At 50.4% G+C, this 20931-nt stretch overlaps 1 protein-coding gene, 1 long non-coding RNA gene and 1 pseudogene across 2 annotated transcripts in view; 1 reads left to right on the top strand and 2 right to left on the bottom strand.

Moving 5' to 3' along the window:
- The window catches only part of SCARA5 (scavenger receptor class A member 5), a 133414-nt gene that overhangs the window by 102874 nt on the left and 9609 nt on the right, over positions 1-20931 (top strand). Inside the window, exon 8 of the mRNA XM_004004436.6 lies at positions 17844-18038. Coding sequence (XP_004004485.1) covers positions 17844-18038 — 195 coding nt within the window. The remainder of the gene's footprint in view (positions 1-17843; positions 18039-20931) is intronic.
- LOC132659186 (uncharacterized) lies at positions 730-2496 on the bottom strand. Its single transcript, XR_009599258.1, has 2 exons — positions 1549-2496; positions 730-996 (listed from the first exon to the last, which is right to left on the bottom strand). It is a non-coding gene; the product is annotated as an uncharacterized LOC132659186 (long non-coding RNA).
- Positions 17493-17586, bottom strand: LOC114113365 (U6 spliceosomal RNA; annotated as a pseudogene).

Below are 20931 nucleotides of genomic sequence, written 5' to 3'. Positions count from 1 at the left end.
TAGTGTTTAAACACTGTACTCCATTTACAGTTATCACAAAATATTGGCTCTGCTCCCAAGCTGTACAGAACATCCCTATGTTATACCTAATAGTTTGTACCTCTTTATCCCCTACCCTTGCCTTGCCCCTCCCCTCTTCCCTCTCCCCACTGGCAACCACTTATTTGTTCTCTATGTCATTGAGACCGCTTCTCTTCTGTTACACTCACTAGTTGTATTTTTTACTTATTTTTTTAGTTTTTAAAAAAGTTCTTGACGTGGATCATTTTTAAAGTCTTTACTGAATTTGTTGCAATATTGCTTCTGTTTTACGTTTTGGTTTTTTGGCTCCAAGGCATGCGGGTCTTAGCTTCCAACCAGGGATCAAACCTGCACCCGCTGCTTTGGAAGGTGAAGTCTTCCCACTGGACCACCAGGGAAATCCCTAGTTGCACTTTTTTAGAGTCTCAGTTACGTTTAAGAGACTTTTCCCCATCTCAGAGTTTGTTCTTTATTTCACCAAGCCTTGACTGTCTCACCTACTTGGGGGCTTCTGGGATCGGCCACACTGAAGTTTTCATGCCTGGGATGGGGGCTCTGCCTCTGACAGCAACACTTCCCCCCTCACGGGCTTTTCCTGTTCTTCGTGACTGATTGTGTTCAGTTTCTGCCTTTGTTCATCCCTACTCTTTATCCTCACATAGTGTCCCTGACAGATGCAAACACCACAGGGTGGTGGAGATGGAAAAGTGTTTTTTAAATGTTTCTTCCCTTCCCTTTATTTTTGGTGACTGAAAATACACAGAGATACAAAACTCACTCAGAAAAATTGTCTCGCAGCAAAGCAATGGTTTTTCCAGTAGTCATGTTCAGATGTGAGAGCTGGATCATAACGAAGGCTGAGTGCTGAAGAACTGATACTTTCCAACTGTGGTGCTGGAAAAGACTCTTGATCAGTCCCTTGAACAGCAAGTCTTGAGAGTCCCTTGAACAGCAAGGAGATCCAACCAGTCAGTCCTAAAAGAAATCAACCCTGAATATTCACTGGAAGGACTGATGCTGAAGCTGAAGCTCCAGTACTTTGGCCACCTGATGCAAAGAGCCGACTCACTGGAAAAGATCCTCATGCTGGGAAAGATTGAGGGTAGGAGGAGAAGGGGGAGACAGAGGATGAAATGGTTGGACATGAGTTTGAGCAAATTCTGGGAGACGGTGAAGGACAGGGAAGAGTGGGGTGCTGCAGTCCATGGGGTCACAAATAGTTGGACACAACTGAGCAACTGAACAAGAAATACCCCTTCAGGTGCTGGCTGGAGCAGAGCAGGAGACACTTGAGAGAGAAATGAGCACAAGGACGGAAGATAAGGAGTGTTTGGAACCTGATAAGAACTGAGCAGGAACAGTGGAGGCCTGAAACCTGAGGGTCAGTAACCCAGCCAGCACAGCACAGAGCCAGCTTGGAAGGGAGTCAAGAGGGTGAGGGACTCATCTCACTTCTGTCACAGAGAAAAGGTAGATGTGTGGAAGGAAAGAAACACTTAGGGAAGAGAATGTCGGTTATTCACTTACTTAGCGAACATTCCAGAAGAGGCAATGGCACCCCACTCCAGTACTCTTGCCTGGAAAAATCCCATGGATGGAGGAGCCTGGTGGGCTGCAGTCCATGGGGTCGCTAAGAGTTGGACATGACTGAGCGGCTTCACTTTCACTTTTCACTTTCATGCACTGGAGAAGGACATGGCAACCCACTCCAGTGTTCTTGCCTGGAGAATCCCAGGGACGGGGGAGCCTGGTGGGCTGCCGTCTATGGGGTCGCACAGAGTCGGACACGACTGAAGCGACTTAGCAGCAGCAGCAGCAGCAGCGAACATTCACTCGTCCTTCTCTGGAGACCAGGCCCTAGCTGAGGGCCCCATGGGGAAGACCTGTCCTCACCTTGAGGAGCTCAGAGGCCGGCAGTTGAGAGGGACAGGCAGCGTTCCTCAGAGAGCATGGTGGGGGCTGTAGGAGACGAATGTGCAAAGCGGGTCACTGGGTGATGTGTCTTTGATCCAAGTCTTGAAGACCAAGTTGGTGTCCGTCTGATGTCTGGAGAAGGTGACGGAATTCAAGGTAGAGAGCCTCACGTAAAACAGCAGAGCGCTGTCTGATAAACCCAAAACGTTTGGTGCAGCAGCCAAGGTTTGGGAGCAGGAATCAAAAACTGAGGCCAGGAAAGCCACTGGGGATCTGTGGACAGGAGGTCGGGCTTGGGCTCTGGGCAGCCAGGATGAGCTGCAAGCGGCATGTGATGTGGCAGCAGTGGGAGGTGAACAGCCGGGTGGAGGCCTAGGCTAGAGCCAGGACCCGGGCCGGGACACTGGAGCCCCAGCCGTCCACAGTGGCCCTCGGCACCTCAGCCGGAGCTGGCGCCCGGCAGGCTGGCTGTTCCCCCGACGGAAAGGTCCACTTCGGGCCCAGGCTTCCCTGCTGCCACTGCTCTGCTCTCACTGAGCTACTTCCCTTAGAGAAAATCCCGTTTTTCAGAATCCCTGATTTCCTGAGAAGGAGAGGGGACAGGTGGGCTGCAGAGCAGCAATCCTGAGATCTGAGTGCCCTTCTGACCCAGCCATGTGGCCTTGAGGTCACCCCCTGAACCTCTCCAACCGCAATTTCCTCTTTTCTCCTCTGCTCTGCGCACGATCTGGCCCTGTCGGCATTTCGCTTTGCCAAGAGCCTGTATTAAGCTTTCCGAAAACAAATCCAGTGACTTTTCCTGAAAGCTTCCAGCGACCCCTTCCAGGAGACCTTCAGATTGCTTGATGCAGAAAGCCGCTCAGTTCCGATGAATCCAAGCCGCCCTTGGTTTGATGGCTTTGAATAGATCCAAGAAGCCTAGAAAAAACACAAAGCTGGGCTCCTTTAAGAAGCCAGGAGGTGAAGTGGGGGAGTGTGGCGGGAATAGGGGGCTGCCTGAGAGCCTCTGACATTCCCAGTCAAGAAAACAGAGAGGGAAGGGCTGAAGCTTGGGCCCTGGGGCAACGCAGCCCCCTTGGAGAATCCGAGATCTCACAGAGAATAGAGGATGCTGGGAGGTCACTAACAGGCCCACTGGGATTTGTGTTCTGGGCTTCCCAGGTGGCGCAGTGGTAAAGAATCCATTTGCCAGTGGAGGAGATGTAGGAGACATGGGTTTGATACCTGGGTCAGGAAGATCCCCCTCAGAAGGAAATGACAACTCACTCCAGTGTTCTTGCCTGGAGAATCCCGTGGAAGAGGAGCCTGGTGGCTATGGTCCATGGGGTCGCACGACAGTTGGAGACGATGTAGCCAGTGAGCACACAGCATCTCTGTTTCTTGCATGAACTGTGTTCAGCTGACACCCATCCTCCTGGGGGCCTGGAGGACCACAGCATCCCCCTGTCCTTGGCAAACAGCTGGTGGTTTCTGGGATCTGCCCTGAAGAAAACTTTTAGTAATACAAACCTCAGACCAAAGGTGAGCAAGGCATTTTCTACAAAAACAGTGCCTTGGAACCACTGAAGAATTGAAGTTTTAGTCTTTGATGTGGGTTTTGTTTGAAGAAAGCTTTAAGTTGAGACATACATTAAAACCAGGAATGGTTAACGTGTTTATTGAGAAAGCAACCCAACCAACTCAGGAATTGTTCGTAATCCCCATGACCCTGTACTCCGTCATTTTAGGTTGGGTGGTAAAGATGCTGGAGGCAATAGCTTAAGCCAGGGAGGTCCCCACCACTGTGTCTTTTTGATGTAACCGGATCAGAGTTAGCTGCCACTGCGTTCATTTCACGGCTGCACTTCCCCTCAGGGATGTACTTGGAACCAATTGTTCAGATGGGCTTATTTACCCTGGTGCTGAATTTCAGCCACTCTTCCAAAGAGCACTGTTGTGGAATTCTGAGGGAACAAAGAGGTAGGCAGAGCCTGTGGATGCATCCCAGGAGGTCCTGTGGACACTGTGGTCGGGGAAGGACGGCTGGTTGATTCACTGATTTAGAGGCTGGGCGAGTCCCTTGCCTCGGTGCCTCTGTTCCCACCAGGATCCTGGGGGCTTATACGGCGAAGCGAAGGGAAGCGAAGCAAAGTCACTCAGTCATGTCCGACACTTTGCGATCCCGTGGACTGAAGCCTACCAGGCTCCTTAATCCATGGAATTCTCCAGGCAAGAATACTGGAGTGCACTGCCATTTCCTTCTCTAGGGGATCTTCCCGACCCAGGGATCAAACCTGAGTCTCCTGCATTGCAGGCAGACGCTTTACCGTCTGAGCCACCAGCTCGGTACTATTTACTGAGAACTCACCACCACCACCTCCCACCCCGAGCTCCTCATATGTTCAGTTCAGTTCAGTTCAGTCGCTCCGACTCTTTGCAACCCCATGAATCGCAGCACGCCAGGCCTCCCTGTCCATCACCAACTCCCGGAGTTCACTCAAACTCACGTCCATCGAGTCAGTGATGCCATCCAGTCATCTCATCCTCTGTCGTCCCCTTTTCCTCCTGCCCCCAATCCCTCCCAGCATCAGAGTCTTTTCCAGTGAGTCAACTCTTCGCATGAGGTGGCCAAAGTACCAGAGTTTCAGCTTTAGCATCATTCCTTCCAAAGAATTCCCAGGGCTGATCTCCTTTAGAATGGACTGGTTGGATCTCCTTGCAGTCCAAGGGACTCTCAAGAGTCTTCTCCAACACCACAGTTCAAAAGCATCAATTCTTCGGCACTCAGCCTTCTTCACAGTCCAACTCTCACATCCTTACAAGACCACTGGAAAAACCATAGCCTTGACTAGACGGACCTTTGTTGGCAAAGCAATGTCTCTGCTTTTGAATATGCTATCTAGGTTTTGAATATGCTATCTAGGTTGGCCATAACTTTCCTTCTAAGGAGTAAGCGTCTTTTAATTTCATGGCTGCAGTCACCATCTGCAGTGATTTTGGAGCCCAAAAAATAAAGTCTGACACTGTTTCCACTGTTTCCCATCTAGTTCCCATGAAGTGATGGGACCAGATGCCATGATCTTTGTTTTCTGAATGTTGAGCTTTAAGCCAACTTTTTCACTCTCCTCTTTCACTTTCATCAAGAGGCTTTTTAGTTCCTCTTCACTTTCTGCCATAAGGGTGGTATCATCTGCATATCTGAGGTTATTGATACTTCTCCCAGCAATCTTGATTCCACCTTGTGCTTCTTCCAGCCCAGCGTTTCTCATATGTTAGAAGAACTCTTTAAGGGGTATGTCATTGTCCCATTTAACAGATAGGGAAGCTGTTCTGAGAGGTTAAATTACTTGGCCAAGGTAGAGCTAGAAAGTGGTGGACCCACTGTGCAGGCAGGATTCAAGGGTTTAGAGGGACTTCCCTGGAGGTCTAGTGGTTAAGACTCCACGCTCCCAGTGCAGGGGGCATGAGTTCGATCCCTGGTCGGAGAACTAAGATTCTGCATGGTACAGCAAAACACAAACAAAAACAAAAGAAAAAAGAGAGCAGGAGAGAAATGAAGATATTTTGGGACTTCCTAGGTAGCCTAGTGGTTAAGACCCTACGCTTCCAATGCAGGGGGAATGTGGGTTTGTTCCCTGATTGGGGAACTGAGATCCTACTTGCTGCACACCCAAAAATAAAGGAAAACTAAAAACAAACAGCAAGGATTTAGAATACACAGATGGGAAAGCATTCCAGCCAAGCGTCTCAGACCTTGAACTTGAAAGAGAGCAGAAAAGAGAGAGGAAACAGGGAAGGGTGGGGACAGGATGAGCGAAGCCGGAGGGTGTGAAAGGACCTTTTTAGGAAAGGCCAACAGTCTTTTTTTCCTGTTTTTTTAAATTAGACTATTTATTTTGTATTTGAGTATAGCCAGTTAACAGACAATGTTGTGATGGTTTCCGATGAACAGCAAAAGGATTCAACCATACGTACGCATGTATCTGTTCTTCCCCCAGGGGCTTCCCTGGTGGCTCAGAGGTAAAGAATCTGCCTGCAGTGCAGGAGCTGCAGGAGACCTGGGTTCAATCCCTGAGTCAGGAAGATCCCCTGGAAAAGGGAATGGCAACCCACTGCAGTATTCTTGCCTGGGGAATCCCATGGATGGAGGAGCCTGGTGAGCTACGGTCCATGGGGTCGCAAAGAGTTGGACTTGACTGAAACGACTTAGCATGCATGCATTCTCCCTCAGACTCCTCTCCCGTCCAGGCTGGAAAGGCCAATGGCATTGCTCATGAACCCTGGAGGTAAGGCAATGGTCGTGAAAGCCTTAGAGGAATGCCGTGTGAACATCAGCACCTCCTCACAGTTATGTGTGAACATCAGCACCTCCTCACAGTTATGTATGTAACAGAGTGGGGTTTTGAGATCATGGCCTTTCTCCTGGCTCTACAGCTTTTCTTGCTATTTCTAAAGGCCTGTTGACCCTCTCTGACCTCTCACTGCCCTTTGAGAAGCCCAGGAACAAATGCAAAGCAAAGGACTCAGGTCTCTACCCGAGCAGCCCAGTAAATTCCTACAAATCCAGCTCCCAGCAGAGCTTCTGTTAGCAACATTCTCGAGCAGTGATGGGAGTGAACCGCTGCTTCAGGACTGGGCAGGGAAAGCGCTTCATTTATCATTTGATCAGACACATTTTTATTGAACACCTGCTGGGAGCCAGGCAGCCATGACTGGAGCGTTGCTGTTCTTGTTCAGGCGCGCAGCCGAATCTGAGTCTTTGCAACCCCATGGACTGTAGCCCGCCAGGCTCCCCTGTCCATGGGATTTCCCAGACAAGAATACTGGCTGCTAAGTCGCTTCAGTCGTGTCCGACTCTGTGCGATCCCAGAGACGGCAGCCTACCAGGCTCTGCTGTCCCTGGGATCTCCAGGCAAGAACACTGGAGTGGGTTGCCATTTCCTTCTCCAGTGTATGAAAATGAAAAGTGAAAGTGAAGTCGCTCAGTTGTGTCTGACTTTTAGCGACCCCGTGAACTGCAGCCTACCAGGCTCCTCCATCCATGGGGTTCTCCAGGCAAGAGTACTGGAGTGGGCTGCCATTGCCTTCTCATGGGTTGCTATTTCCTTCTTCGGGGGATCTTCTCGACTCAGGGATTAAACTTGCATCTCCTGCATTGTAGGTGGATTCTTTCACTGCTGAGCCACTGCTGAAGCCCCATAGAGCATTAGAGAAACAAAATGAGCCAAGACAAATTCCTGGTTTCTAAAGATATGCAGTAGAGTTGAGGGGGCCAATGGGTAAGTCAACAGTTAAGAAAAAATAATCCCGCATAAAAAGGACAGTGATAATTGGGAGATAGTTCTGCTATTCTTTCTGCCCAGTAAGTAAATCCCACCCCCTCAATCAAAGACACAGTACAGTGACCTGTGGGACTGCTGGACTGGAGACCACGTGTGGCCACTATCATGTAACCTTGAGGAAGTCACTTTCCTTCTGAGTCTCAGTTTCCTCATCTGTATAATGGGTATCATACCCACCACCCCAGAGGAGGACTGCAAAGATCAAATGAGACCTAACAAAAATGCTTTGAGGAGGCATAAAGCACCATATTTAGAGTCAGTTAGGGTTTAATTCCTGGGTCAGGAAGATCCCTTGACCTTCCTGGGCATGGCATGGGCCTGGCAACTCACTCCAGTATTCTTGCCTAGAGAATCCCCGTGGACAGAGGAGCCTGGACAGCTACGGTCTATAGGGTCACAGAGTTGGATACGACTGAAGCAACTTAGCACGCACGCCCACACCATTAGGAAATAGCATTTCATAAAGTGCACCCACAGGCCAGACCACAGTTTAAAAGCAATGCCCTCCAGCAGAGCCTGGCTGGAAATTCCTTAGGCTTGTGGAATGGCTCCTATCCTTCACATACGGACCACATTTGCCGTGGATGTCAGGGGAAAGAGCAGTGCCCTGTCTGGGCGGCATAGAGCCCTCGTGCTGCAGGCTGGCTGGGGGGCACGGGGAGTTCTTTCTTCACAGAAGGAAAGTTCAGCCTCCTTAAAGGGCAGCCGGTCTAGATTATCCCTGGGGCTCCACTCTGCAGCTGCAGAGTATCAGAGCCTATTTTCCCAGCCCCGTGTGTTTATTTCTGTTCCCCACAACCTCCTTGCTTTGGCAGGGTCTGGAAGGCAAGATAAACACACCTAAAGGAGCTGTGAGATTTCAGGATTATGCCTGGTTTCCCCTCCTCTTGTCTCATGAGAAGCAAAGTTCCCTGGACTTTTGGGCCCTTCTGATGCATATCCCAGCAGGGTCTGGGGTTCTTAGGGATTGGTTCTGTTCTGGGAGCTCCTCATCCATTCATTTATCCACTCACTCACTCACTTAGTACCACTTGTTGATGGCAGCATGCCAGGTTTCTGCCTGCAAGTGAGGCTACGAGTGGGAACCACAAGGATGTTGAATGCCTGTCTTCTCCAGAGCTGACTATGGTGGGGGCAAGGGGGCTGGCTGAGGGAACAGTGCTAGGCTATTTCTCATGTGTGGGAGCCATGGGTCAGGGAGGCCCTCCTGGAGGAGGTGACATTGATGTGCCTAACAGCAGGGGTCCCCAGCTTCCAGGATCTAATGCCTGATGGCTGGAGGTGGAGCTGATGTAATAATAATGGAAATAAAGCACACAATAAATGTAATGTGCTTGAATCATCCTGAGACCATCCCCTCCCTCCTCCCAGTCTGTGGAAAAATTGTCATCCATGAAACAGGTCCCTGGTGCAAAGGCACGGCAACCCTCTCCAGTGTTCTTGTCTGGAGAATCCCCATGGACAGAGGAGCCTGGTGGGCTATAATCCATGGGGTCCCAAAGAGTCAGACACGACTGAAGTGACATAGCACGCATGCCTGCACCATTAGGAAATAGCATTTTATAAGGTGCATCCACAGGCCAGACTACATTTTAGAAGTGATGGCCTGCAGCAGAGCCTGGCTGGAAAAAGGTTAAGGACCACTGCATAAGGACCCAGCTACTGTGAAATTGCGTAGCCCAGGCTTGATCCTAGGTCTGTCCCCTACAGCAGTGCTTTTAGCCCTGGCTGGACATTTACAACACCTGCATCTGTTCAGAAATGTCCCTTCCCCACTTTCCTACTGGTTGATCTTTTTTAAAAAAAACTTTTTATTTTATACGGAGGTATAGCTGGTTAATAATGTTATGATAGTTTCAGGTGTACAGCGAAGGGACTCAGCCAACCATATACATGTATCCATTCTCCCCCAAACTCCCCTCCCATCCAGGCTGCCACATGACATTGAGCAGAGTTCCTTGTGCTAGACAGCAGGTCCTTGTTGGTTATCCATTTTAAATATAGCACCTCCTGTTGATTTTGAAGCACTCAGGTGATTCTTAGAGACAGCCCATAGCCAGGAACTGCTGAAGTCCCAGGCTCTTTCTCTTACTCCTCAAGACATGCTTTCCTGCAGCTCCAGAGGACTGCTGGGAGACAGATGAAAGGCACTTTTCGTGTGGAGAGGGAAATACTTGTCTTCAGTGTTCAGCTAGCTCTGTGGTTTGAAAATGAAGGGCCTTTGCTGTCCTCCCCGGCTCCACTTTGGAGCAGCTGTGTGACCCTAGGCAAGTTATTTGACTCTTCCGGGCCCATTTCTTTGTTCAGTGAAGGTCATAATGACTAACTCATGGAGCCATTGAGAAGAGTAAATGAGCAAAGCCGTGGGTAAAGCGCTCGGCCCCAGGCCTGACATGCCGCCCCACGCAGGCGCTAGGTGTCCATGAGTTCCCTTCGTCATCCATCCTTGACTTAAAATCTCTCCCTGGCAGAATCCGCCTTTGTTGTCGCTGAGGTCGGGGTGGTTCTAAGCCAGGTGCAGACAAGCCCCATAGGCAGTGGGTAGTTCTAAAGGGTCCCCTAGCTCTCAAAACCAGTTCCAAGATGGTAGCTACTGGTTGTTAAACTGTCCTCCCAGGACCACGGAGAGGCCGAATATTGCAGCCACTCCCTCGGCTGTGCTCCCACCAGACGCTAAAGAAAGATATTCGGCATCTTGCCCCCTCAATTATAACCCTGAAACCCAAAGTAAATAGAGTAAAGTAAGGTAGGGAATAATTGGATGAAAAAACCCTGGAGCCATCCAGAGATGCCAGCGCCCTGTGAGTGAAACCAGATGCAGGTTTTTAAATCCTGGAATGGATTCCCCAGAGATACTGTCAAGTTCCCTTCCATTCCCAGAGGCAGAATGAACAGCTGTCAGGCCTGATACAGAGTGGAGAGGAATGCTGTATATGCAGTGGGGGCAGGGGGCGGGTTCAAGGCCAACATTGACATTCAATGCCAAGGCCAGGGCACCTGGGGTAGACCCAGCCTGCTTTGTCTAGGACCTTGCTTTTCCTACCTATATGTCTACAAGGCAAAAAGAGCAAGCATTTGTTTTGAAAACAGAATCCCTACATACTAGATTTGTGCTGGGAGCCCCCGAGTGGCCTCAGCGCTGGCTCACATTCCTAGACCATTCTGGAGCAGTCTTGCCTAACGAATCACATCCAGCTTGCATTAGTGAGAAGAATCTTGCTGACAGCAGGAGCCAGTCTTCTGCTGACGCCCCTGTCCCCCTCCCCTCCCAGGCTAAGAAGCCAGGAACTGAGCCCTGGGGAGAGCAGAGGAAGTTAGGAGGAGATTAATCCAATTGGAGGGCTGAGCCTGCCCCCCACCCCACCCACCATTTCCCCCACTCCCCAAGCAGCAAGCTTGCTTTGCAACAAGACTCTCAAGAGTATATCTTGGGGACTTCCCCGGCAGTACAGTGGTTAAGACCCAATGCTCTCAATGCAGGGGGCACAGGTTCGATTTCTGGTTAGGAACTAAGATTTTCCATGCTTCACTGCATGGCCTCTTTTTGGTTGTTATTAAAAAGGGATATATCCCTGATGGGGCTACTGGTACCCAAGCCATCCTCACAAGTCATGAAGATGCCTCAGAGCTGACCACAGGTTGCTGGGCAAAGTGCAGGCTGGTGGGGCTGGGGCTCACAGTGGTGGGTGTCCATGATGAGCCAAGTCCTTGACATGCGTACTTGCTCCAACCATCACCATTTTCCCCATTGTAAGAAGAGTTAAGTATAGAGCGGTCCCATCGGGTCTTTAGTGGAGCCGGAATTGAAACCCTGTTTCTAAGCCCAGAATCAGCCTCATGCCACTCTCCCCTGCTGCCTCCCCACAGGGATCACCATGCTTCCCTCCATCTGAGCTCCCCTCCCCACTCAACACCCAAGAGGCGAGTAGCTAACCAGCCCTTCGATGGGTGCATGGGATCACAGGTGCTGTCTTTGGGCATTTTTGGTAACACGGACCAGAGACTCACTGGGTCACTTCAAGTAATGCGGGTATATGGTAAGGACACCCAAGAAGACTTCAGAAGACTAGGGCTTGTAATACTAAGGCTTGCAGAGATTGGAACAAGAAGGTCTTCAGAATCCAAGGCAGTTCTGGTGGCCTCAGGACCAGGGCTCATGTCTTCACTCTAGGGTCTCATGTCCAACATGGCTTATTCATTCCACCTTCTTTGTTTCTTTATGCTTCTGCTCAGCTCTCTGTTACCCCTTCTAGGTTTCTGCATTATTTGTGGTGGTTTGTTGGTGGTGGTCAGTTGCTAAATCATGTCTGACTCTTTTCGACCCCATGGACTGCAGCGTGCCAGGCTCCCCTGTCCTTTACTGTCTCCTGGAGTTTGCTCAAATTCAGGTCATTGAGTCAGTGATGCCATTCAACCATCTCATCCTCTGCCACCCACTTCTCCTGCTGGCCTCAGTCTTTCCCAGCATCAGGTTCTTTTCCAATGAGTTGGCTCTTTGCATCAGGTGGCCAAAGTATTGGAGCTTCAGCTTCAGCACCAGTCCTTCCAATGAATATTTAGAGTTGATTTCCTTTAGGATTGACTGATTTGATCTCCTTGTGATGGTTAGAAAAGCCCAAAGACACTGGCGATTACCTAGAAGTAGCTGCATGTGTCAAACAGTGGTGACATCTGTAACCCACAACTAAGTGTGAAGAAGTTGTTGCTAGAGGTGTCGCCAGAAAATGCAGAGGCTTCTTCATCCATATATCATATTTTGTTCCTCTTCACAGTCTGACCTCATCTGTGCCTGAGGGGCCACCCTGTTTAACTGAGGGGCTAAGAGCGTACCTGAGGTCTTGCTGCAGGAGGGTGGATGAGAGCCTCATTGTCAATCCCAGGAGTGGCGTGGGTAGTGGGCAGGATCAGCAGAGCAGGTCAGAGAATGAGGAGGTGGGTTCTATGGTCTGGCCCTGCAGCTAGGCAGAAAGCTCCCAGCAGGGCTTAGAACTATTGAAGCGCTGGAAAACTTGCTGGTGAAATGATTGAACCCTTTGATCTGCGAGAGAGCAAGCAGCCTACCCAGCCAGAAAGGGCCAGTCTCCTGCCTTGGGTTTCCTATATCAGCTTCCTCTCCTGTGGTTACCCCACCAGACAAAAAGTGATGCTGCTGTGTGAGGTTGTGATGGAAGGGACTCTTTCTGTCTGCTGCCTTGTATAATAAAAAGGCAGATCTGGGACTTTTCTGGTGGTGTAGTGGATAGGAATCTCCCTGCCAATGCAGGGGGCACAGGTTCGATCCCTGGTCCGGGAAGATTCCACATACTGAGGAGCAGCTAAGCCCATGCCCCACAGCGACTGAAGCCTGTGCACCTAGGGCCTGTGTTCTGCCACAAGAGAAGCCGCTGCAGCGAGAAGCCCGCACACCATGATGAAGAGTAGCCCCCACTCACCGCAGTTAGAGAAAGCCTGTGCAGAGCAGCAAAGACTCGGAAAAAAGAAGCAGAGGAGAACCTGTGACCCCAGATCTGGAGCTGTAGGGGGAACAGCAGCGCAGTGTCCCTGTTATGAGTGGTAGCCAGGAAAAAGTCTGCCCAGGACTTAGTGGCCAAGGGCTTGGGACAGGCTGTCGAGTCAGCAACTCCCCATTCATCCTCCAGGTGTTCGGTGAGGAGCGGCGCTCGGTCTTTCTCTTGAGCTGGGGTCTCCCAGAGCAGAGGTGGAGTGTGGGCGGAACTCTTCCTGCAGATAGCAGGGTGGGGAACCCAGTGGTGGTCCCTACTCTCCACCTGCAAACCGTGGGCACATGTCCAGGTAGATTCCAGTCTTCAGAGTAGACTGAACAAGAGAACGAGTGTCATATCCTCTTCACTCGGGGGGGTTCCCATTGTGAATCAAGCTCAGATATCCACATGGGAACTGCTTGGGCGTGGTGGGTTCTTCAGGGTTGCGTGCCAACGTTCTGCTCAGGAAGGACTTCCTGGGGCTTGACTGTGGTGGGAGGTGAAGAAGGAAGTGGAGACCTGTTGGTCAAGGGCAGCTGTTTCGGGAGGCAACAGGAAGTTGTGAAAGCATGCGGACCTTTGCCCCCAGCTGAGCCATCCCCTCTGTCTACTGGCTTAGGCATGTCTGGGTTTTATTTTCTTTAAGATTTTCTTTTTATGTGGACCATTTTTAATGTCTTTAGTGAACTTGTTACAATACTGCTTCTGTTTTATGTTTTGGTTTTTTGCCCCAAGCCATGTGGGATCTTCGCTCCCCGACCAGGGATCAAACCTGAACCCCCTACCTTGAAAGGCCAGGTCTTAACCACTGGACCACCAGGGAAGTCCCAGTGCCTGGGTTTTGAACAATCTGAACCACTGCCTTCCACCTCCCTCTACTGTCCTGTGCAAAGAGAGGCACCTCCTCAACCCCAAACAGCCAGGCACACTCCATGGGAACCGCTCTGGGTGGATGTCTAAGGAATTAGCTCCCTGGACTTACAGGAAGTATAATGGGGCATGCAGGGTGAGGGGCGTTGGGCACAAACCAGGCTGACGCAGCCTCCTAGACACTGCCTCTCATTCTGTGGGGCTGACACAGCTGTGGGGTGAGCGCATTTCCCAGTGGTGGTGGTTTGCTTGGTGGGAAAGCATTGCTCTAGGGCAGAAACTGCTGGGAAAAGGCAGAGTTTACACCCTCTGCCCACAGAAACCCAAACCTCTTAGCAAGTCGTGATGTTCGTCTCAGGCTGGAGAGGAAGTCAGTGTTGGCGTCATTGGGTGGTTCCCCAGGCAGGTTCCCCAAGCGGGTTCCCAAAGGTGGCATGACGGCTCGGCCTGGGAACAGCCTGCCTCCGGCCGCCCCTGTAGCTCTTAGGGCAAAGCAGGCCAGGCCTGTTGTTTGTGGGACTGCCCCTTTAGACTGTCTGAGTCCCTCATTGGGGCAGTTAGCATCATAATCAGATCAAATCTCAGCTTATGGTTTTCCTCAGGGAGGTAGCCACAGGGATGCGCTCTTGATAGGGGGAAGAAAGGATTAAAAAATTTTAGCTTAGAGACCTCCCTGGCAGTCCTGTTCTTAAGATTTCACCTTCCAATGCAGGGGTTGTGGGTTTGATTCCTGGTTGGGGAGGTAAGCTCCCACATACCTCGAGTCCAAAAAACCAGAACAGAAAACGGAAGCGATATTGTAACAAATTCAATAAAGACTTAAAAAATGGTCCACATTAAAAAAAAAAAATCATAGCTTAGTGCTATGTTCCATAAGATGGTGCTAGATCAAAATTTGCCTCATTGATTCTTTTGGGGCCTGCAGTGGCTGCTGACCCCGTGGGCAAGGGACTGTGTTCAGCCTCCATCGTAGGGAGAAGTCCTGAAACTGGGGGACCTGGGAGCTTGTGACCAGGGACAGGCTTCAGTGCTTGATGAGTCAACTCTGGTGTCTGGTGTCTGGGTGTGTGTGGGTTGGGGGACACACATATCCCTGGGACTGATGCGGGCTGTGACCTTGCTTGGCGTGTGGGGAGCCTGGGGCAGAAACAGCCTTGAACTTGACGCTCTGAGCCCCATAATTATGGTTACCATATGCTTCCAATGTTTTGAAGTTGTCCTGTTTCCAAATATTCTTTTGCCACTTCCATATACATTGAAGCCTCCTGGGAATTCTGACGTTTCAGCATCCAAGTGACACTTTCCGGACTTCCTTCAGCACTCACTATAATCGCATGTCCGACCGCATCCTTATTTTCTCATGTAGAATGTACGGCCATCGAGCCAACAGCTCGAGTTCTGGGTCCAGAGCCCTGGGGTCGTCCTACCGAAAGAAGATGTCAGTGAGGAGAAGAGCCTGAGCTGTAGTAAGGAGGGTGTTGGAAACACTGGTAGCCGTGGTGCTGACTCTCCGTTCAGGCTCCCACCCGAGTCACTGGCTGTGTCCACTAGACAGGACCTGCCCTCCGGGGTGCATGCTCTCTGACTGTGCATGCTTTCACTGGGCCCAGCCTGGGCGCGTTGAGGTACCAGGCGCTGTATCAGGCTATACGACCTGACCTCGGAATTCTCCCAATGTCCTAAAAGGCTAAACAGGCAACTGTTACATGAAGTGATAAGATACGTCCACAGAAGGGGGCTTGGATGGGAGTGGGTGACCGCAGGAGGCTTTTTCTGGCAGATGTGCCACCCAAGCTTGAGATTTAAAGGATGTGAAAATGTTAGGCCAGAGTACAGAGTGGGTTTTTTCTAAGATAGAGGGGTCCGTGTTCTCCCTCAGCTCTTCCGGGTCTCTACTCAAGGTCTTCCTTGTCTCCCCATCTGAAATGGCGCTCCCTCAAGCTCCGTTCCCCTCCTTGTCTTCTTGTCTATGACGGCACCCTCTACCCAGCCCCTTCCCTGTCTCCCCGTCTAAGACGGTGCCCCCACCCTCCACTCCTCTCCTGTGTCGCCAACCACAATGGCGCCTCCGTGCTCCCTTCCCTTCTGTGTTTCTGTTCTTGTCTGCACCATCACTACGTGGCCATAGTTATATGTGAATTTGTTTCCCGGCTCTGTGACTAGTCTCCTCCACTGCAGTATAGTCCATGAGGGCAGAGACTTTGTTCACGGATCTATCCATCGCTCCTGCAACAGGACCAGGCTCCTAACAGATGGTCAGTCACTTATTTGGCAAGATGAAGAAGTGAGTCCAGCGTGAGCGAGGCAGGCCAGAACGGAGGATAAGCGGGCGTCTCTGAATGTCAGCTGCGCGTCCTGTACCGCACCAGACTTCTTCCTGTTATTTGGACCTTGAACTCGGCCTCGCCTGCTCTGGGACGCACAGCTTCCTCCTGCCACTTTCGCTCTACTGATGACCCCACACGGAGACTGCCATTGGCAGCCTCCTGGCCTGGCGTGGCCCACGGCCACAGTGACAGGGTGCTGACAGAGGCGAGGCAGGTCTGGGAGGACTCAAGGCCGACGTCTCAGCCTCAGCCGACACACCAGGGCCAGACGCCCAGCCCGGGCCGGGCTGTGTTTGCGGCTGCCGGTTCCAGGTTGGCTTGTCACGACGGCTCCCGGGTGGCGTCTCTGTCTCAGACCTGGCCTCTGAGTCCTGCTGTGCTCCGTGTTTTCCATCTGGAGGAGTCTCTGCTCTCTTGCTCATCCTCAGCCTCTTCTAATAACCTGGCTGGAGCTTATAAACTCGTGTGCGAAGAATAGTCGACAATGATGGATGCACGAGGTGCTCAGCTGCTCAGTCATGTCCGACTCTTGGTGACCAGTATGAACTATAGCCCACCAGGCTCCCCTGTCCATGGGACCTTCCAGGCAAGAATGCTGGAGTGGGTTGCCATTCCCTTCTCCAGAGGATCTTCCTGACCCAGGGATCGAACCCGCATCTCTTTCATCTCTTGCACTGGCAGGAGATTCTTTACCAGCTGAGCCACCAGAGAACACCTCCTTATTGGTATTTACTCAAATGAATTGAAAACTTATGTCTATATAGTAACCGGAACATGAATGTTTGTAGCAGCCTTATTCATAATTCCTTCCAAGATGCCCTTCATTGGGTGAATGGATAGTTAAGCCGTAGTACATCCAGACATTGGAACATTATTTGGTGGTAGAAAGAAATGAGCTATTCAGCCATGGAAAGAGGAGCTTTAAATGCATATTACTGCGTGAAAGAAACCAATCTGAAAAGGCTACATACTGTATGATCCCAACTATATGGCATGATGGGAAAGGCAAAGCTATGGAGACAGGAAAAAGATCAGTGTTTGCCAGGGGCTAAGGGGTAGGGGTGGGGATGAAGGGATGGAGCACAGAGGATTTTTTGGGTAGTGAAACCATTCTGTAGGATACTATGTTGGTGAATACATATCATTATACATTTGTTCAGACCGCAGAATGGACAATACCAAGAGTGAACCCTGGTGTAATCTCTTGACTCTGGGTGGTTACGACATGTCTCTGTGTGTTCACAGATTATAACAAATGTACCATTCTGGAGGCAGATGTTGATAGTTGGGGAGGAAGCTATCCATGTTGGGGGTGGGGGCGTCTATACCTTCTTTTTTTTTTTTTTAAGTTTTTCCTTTTCTCATTTCATAGGATATCTAGTGTCACCAACTGTAAAGCGGAAAGCCAGTTCTCACATTTTTATTTAGTGCTATAATTACTGAATGTGGATTTCACCTTGATCTTCAGTAAAGTGATTAAATAATGATCAGTAATTAGCAAGAATTTATGCAATCCATGCTGAAATTTGTATTCTATTTCTATAGTAGCTGTAAAAGAAATTATGGAATGCTTCATGAATTCACTTGTCATCCTTGCTAGTCTTCCCTGTATCATTCCAATTTTAGCGCCTGCACTGCCAAAGCCAGCACTGTTTCTGCTTTTCGATTTTGCTATGAACCTAAAACTATTCTGAAAATAAAAGTAATAAAAAAGGTGGAGAGAAGGGCAGGGGTGATAACGGGCAGGGCTGACACCATGGTTTCTGCTGGCTGCCTGTGTGGCCTTCACTGGAGCCCCGGCGCCCCTCCCCATGCCAGGTGGTGATGAAGAACCGGGGAGGGTTCCTGGGGGCACTGCTGTGTCCAGGCTCGGGGGAGTGACCGTGACCCTGCGTTGCTCCTGGCAGGTGGCGTGGAGGCGGTGATGGTACGGCTGGTGAATGGCTCGGGCCCGCACCAGGGCCGTGTGGAGGTGTACCACGAGCGGCGCTGGGGCACCGTGTGTGACGACGGCTGGGACAAGAAGGATGGAGACGTGGTGTGCCGCATGCTGGGTTTCCCCGGCGCGGAGGATGTGCACCGAACCGCTCAGTTCGGACAAGGTAGGGCACCCACCAGAGGAGAACGTGGGGCGAGGGACCCGAGTCCTAGGCCTGCCCTCCCATCCAGGGTCCCCTCGACGGCAGTCCTACCACGTGTCACCCAGCCTCCGCCTGGGTCCTTCCCACCCTGGGGGGCTCGCAGCCTCCAGTCACCCGGCCTCCACCTGAGTCCTTCCCACCTTGGGGGGCTCGCAGCCTCCAGTCACCCGGCCTCCACCTGGGTCCTTCCCACCTTGGGGGGCTCACAGCCTCCAGTCACCCGGCGTCCACCTGGGTCCTTCCCACCTTGCGGGGCTCGCAGCCTCCAGCCATCCGTCTCCAGACAGTTCTGACCATTAGAACATTCCTTCCTTCCCTCGAATTGGACTCCCTTTCTCTTTGTCTCCTGCTGGCCTCCACTGTTGTGGACTGAATGTCTGTGTCCCCCCTACCCCATCCCTCCTCAGCCAAATCCGTATGGGCGTCCCTGGCGGCTCAGCGGTGGAGAATTTGCCAGCAATGCAGGAGACACAGGTTCCATCTCTGGGTCAGGAAGATCCCCTGGAGAAGGAAATGGCAGCCCACTCCAGCATTCTTGTCTGGAGAATCCTGTGGACAGAGGAGCCTGGTGGGCTCTAGTCCATGGGGCTGCAAAGAGTCAGACACAACTGCGTGACCACACAACAACATATTCATATGTCAAAATCCTGACCCCCAGTGTGATGGCATTAGGAGGTGGGGGCTTTGAGGGGGTGTCCAGGTCACAAGTGCAGCTCTCATAATGGGACCTTAGTAAAGGAACCTAAGGGTGTTCTGCCCGCTTCCGTGAGGACACACAGGAGCCTCCTAGTCGGAAGGGGGCTCTCCCTAGAACCGCAGCATCTGAGCACACAGGCACTCTGATCTTGGACTCGCATCCCCTGGATCTGTGAGAAATAAACGTCTCTTGTTTACAAGCCGCCCAGTCTGAGCCCATGAAGACAATCGCGCTCACTGAAGCGCTCTTGTGAAATCTGTTGTGACAGCTGGTGGAGAGCAGCCGATTGACCCCAGCGTCCTGGCCTCTGGGCTGAAAGGCCCAGTGCGCAGGGAGTTCAAAGGGTCCAGTTCCACAGAGCACAGCCCACCGGGGGCGAGTGCTTCCCTCCCACCTGAAGCTGTGCCCTGGGTCTCAGCCTGTTTTCTGCAAGGAAAGCTGCCATCTTTGTTTGCAGGAGAAACAGAAATGGGGAATCAGCCCTTACTTTTCCATTTTCGGCTCTCATGAGGACTTCTCCCTAATATGTGGAAGCAAAACGTTTTAGGGGGAAAAGTCATACATTGTTTTAGAAGAGCCACACTAGGTCGTTTGACTGTCATAGACAGGGTTAGCCTAAAACTCTTCCATCCTCCCTTGATTTAAAAAAAAATATTGTTTTTAAATTATGAAAGTCTGATAACACTTTTACAGGAGACTTAGAAAATACAGAACCAGATTATATATAGTTCTACTTTATTTTTTATTTTAATTTTTTTACTTTATTTTTTAAAGTAGATAAATTAAGATGTTTAGTTAGAGTTTCAATATCAAACTCTCAAAAAATAGAACAAATATATAGAGAAGTAGAAGGCTATAATAGATCTGAAAAGCACTGTGAAACCAGTTCAACATAATTAACATTTATACAATTTTCACACAAAAGTCGGATACAAATTCGAGTTCCCATAGAATATAAACTAGGAGACACTGGAACATATCTGGTTTCCCTGATTGCTCAGACGGTAAGGAATCTGCCTGCAATGCAGGAGATCCTTCCTTGATGTTTGTATCATATGGCATGAGGGGAAACCCTACAATTGCCACTCAAGCCTTTTTTAAATTAATTTTTACCAGAGTGTAGTGGCTTTACAATTTTGTGTCAATTTCTACTGCTGCTGCTGCTGTTAAGTCACTTCAGTCGTGTCCGACTCTGTGCAGTCCCATAGACGGCAGCCCACCAGGCTCCCCCGTCCCTGGGATTCTCCAGGCAAGAACACTGGAGTGGGTTGCCATGTCCTTCTCCAGTGCATGAAAGTGAAAAGTGAAAGTGAAGTCATTCAGTTGTGTCCAACTCTTTGCGACCCCACGGACTGTAGCCTACCAGGCTCCTCTGTCCATGGGATTTCCTAGGCAAGAATACTGGAGTGGAGTGCCATTGCCTTCTCCAATACATATACGTATATCCTCTCTTTTTTGGATTTCCTTCCCATTTAGGTCACCACAGAGCATTGAGTGGAGTTCTCAGTAGGTTCTCATTGGTTATCTGTTATATGTATAGTATCAGTAGTCATATATATGTCACTTATGCTAAGTCACTTCAGTCTTGTCCAACTTTTTGAGACCTACAGACTGTAGCCCTCCAGTCCAGGACAATCCTCTGTTCATGAGATTCTCCAGGCAAGAACACTAGAGCAGGTTGCCATGCCCTCTCCAGGGGATCTTCCTGATCCAGGGATCGAACCTGCAAGCCTTACATCTCCTGCATTGGCAGGCGGGTTCTTTACCACTGGGGCCACGTGGGAAGCCCTTATATATGTCAATCATAATTTCCCAATTCCTCCCACCCACTCCTCTTTCCTTCTTGGTATTCATACGTTTGTTCATTACATCTGTATCTTTATTTCTGCTTTCAGTAGGATCATCTATACAATTCTTCTAGATTCCACATATATAAAAATATTATATATTAATGCCACTGGAGTCTTTAAATCAGGCAGTGGGAAGCCAGACTCGATTCTGCATTTGCATCAGATTGGCACCATTAAATATGAATATGAAGTGGCTCAGTTGTGTCTGACTTTTTGCAACCCTATGGACTGTAGCCCGCCAGACTCCTCTGTCCATGGGATTTTCCAGACGAGAATACTGGAGTGGGTTTCCATTTCCTTCTCCAGG

This window comes from Ovis aries, chromosome 2 (assembly GCF_016772045.2).
Source record: "Ovis aries strain OAR_USU_Benz2616 breed Rambouillet chromosome 2, ARS-UI_Ramb_v3.0, whole genome shotgun sequence".
Classification (NCBI taxonomy): domain Eukaryota; kingdom Metazoa; phylum Chordata; class Mammalia; order Artiodactyla; family Bovidae; genus Ovis; species Ovis aries.
This window is presented reverse-complemented; position numbering and strand designations above follow the sequence as displayed.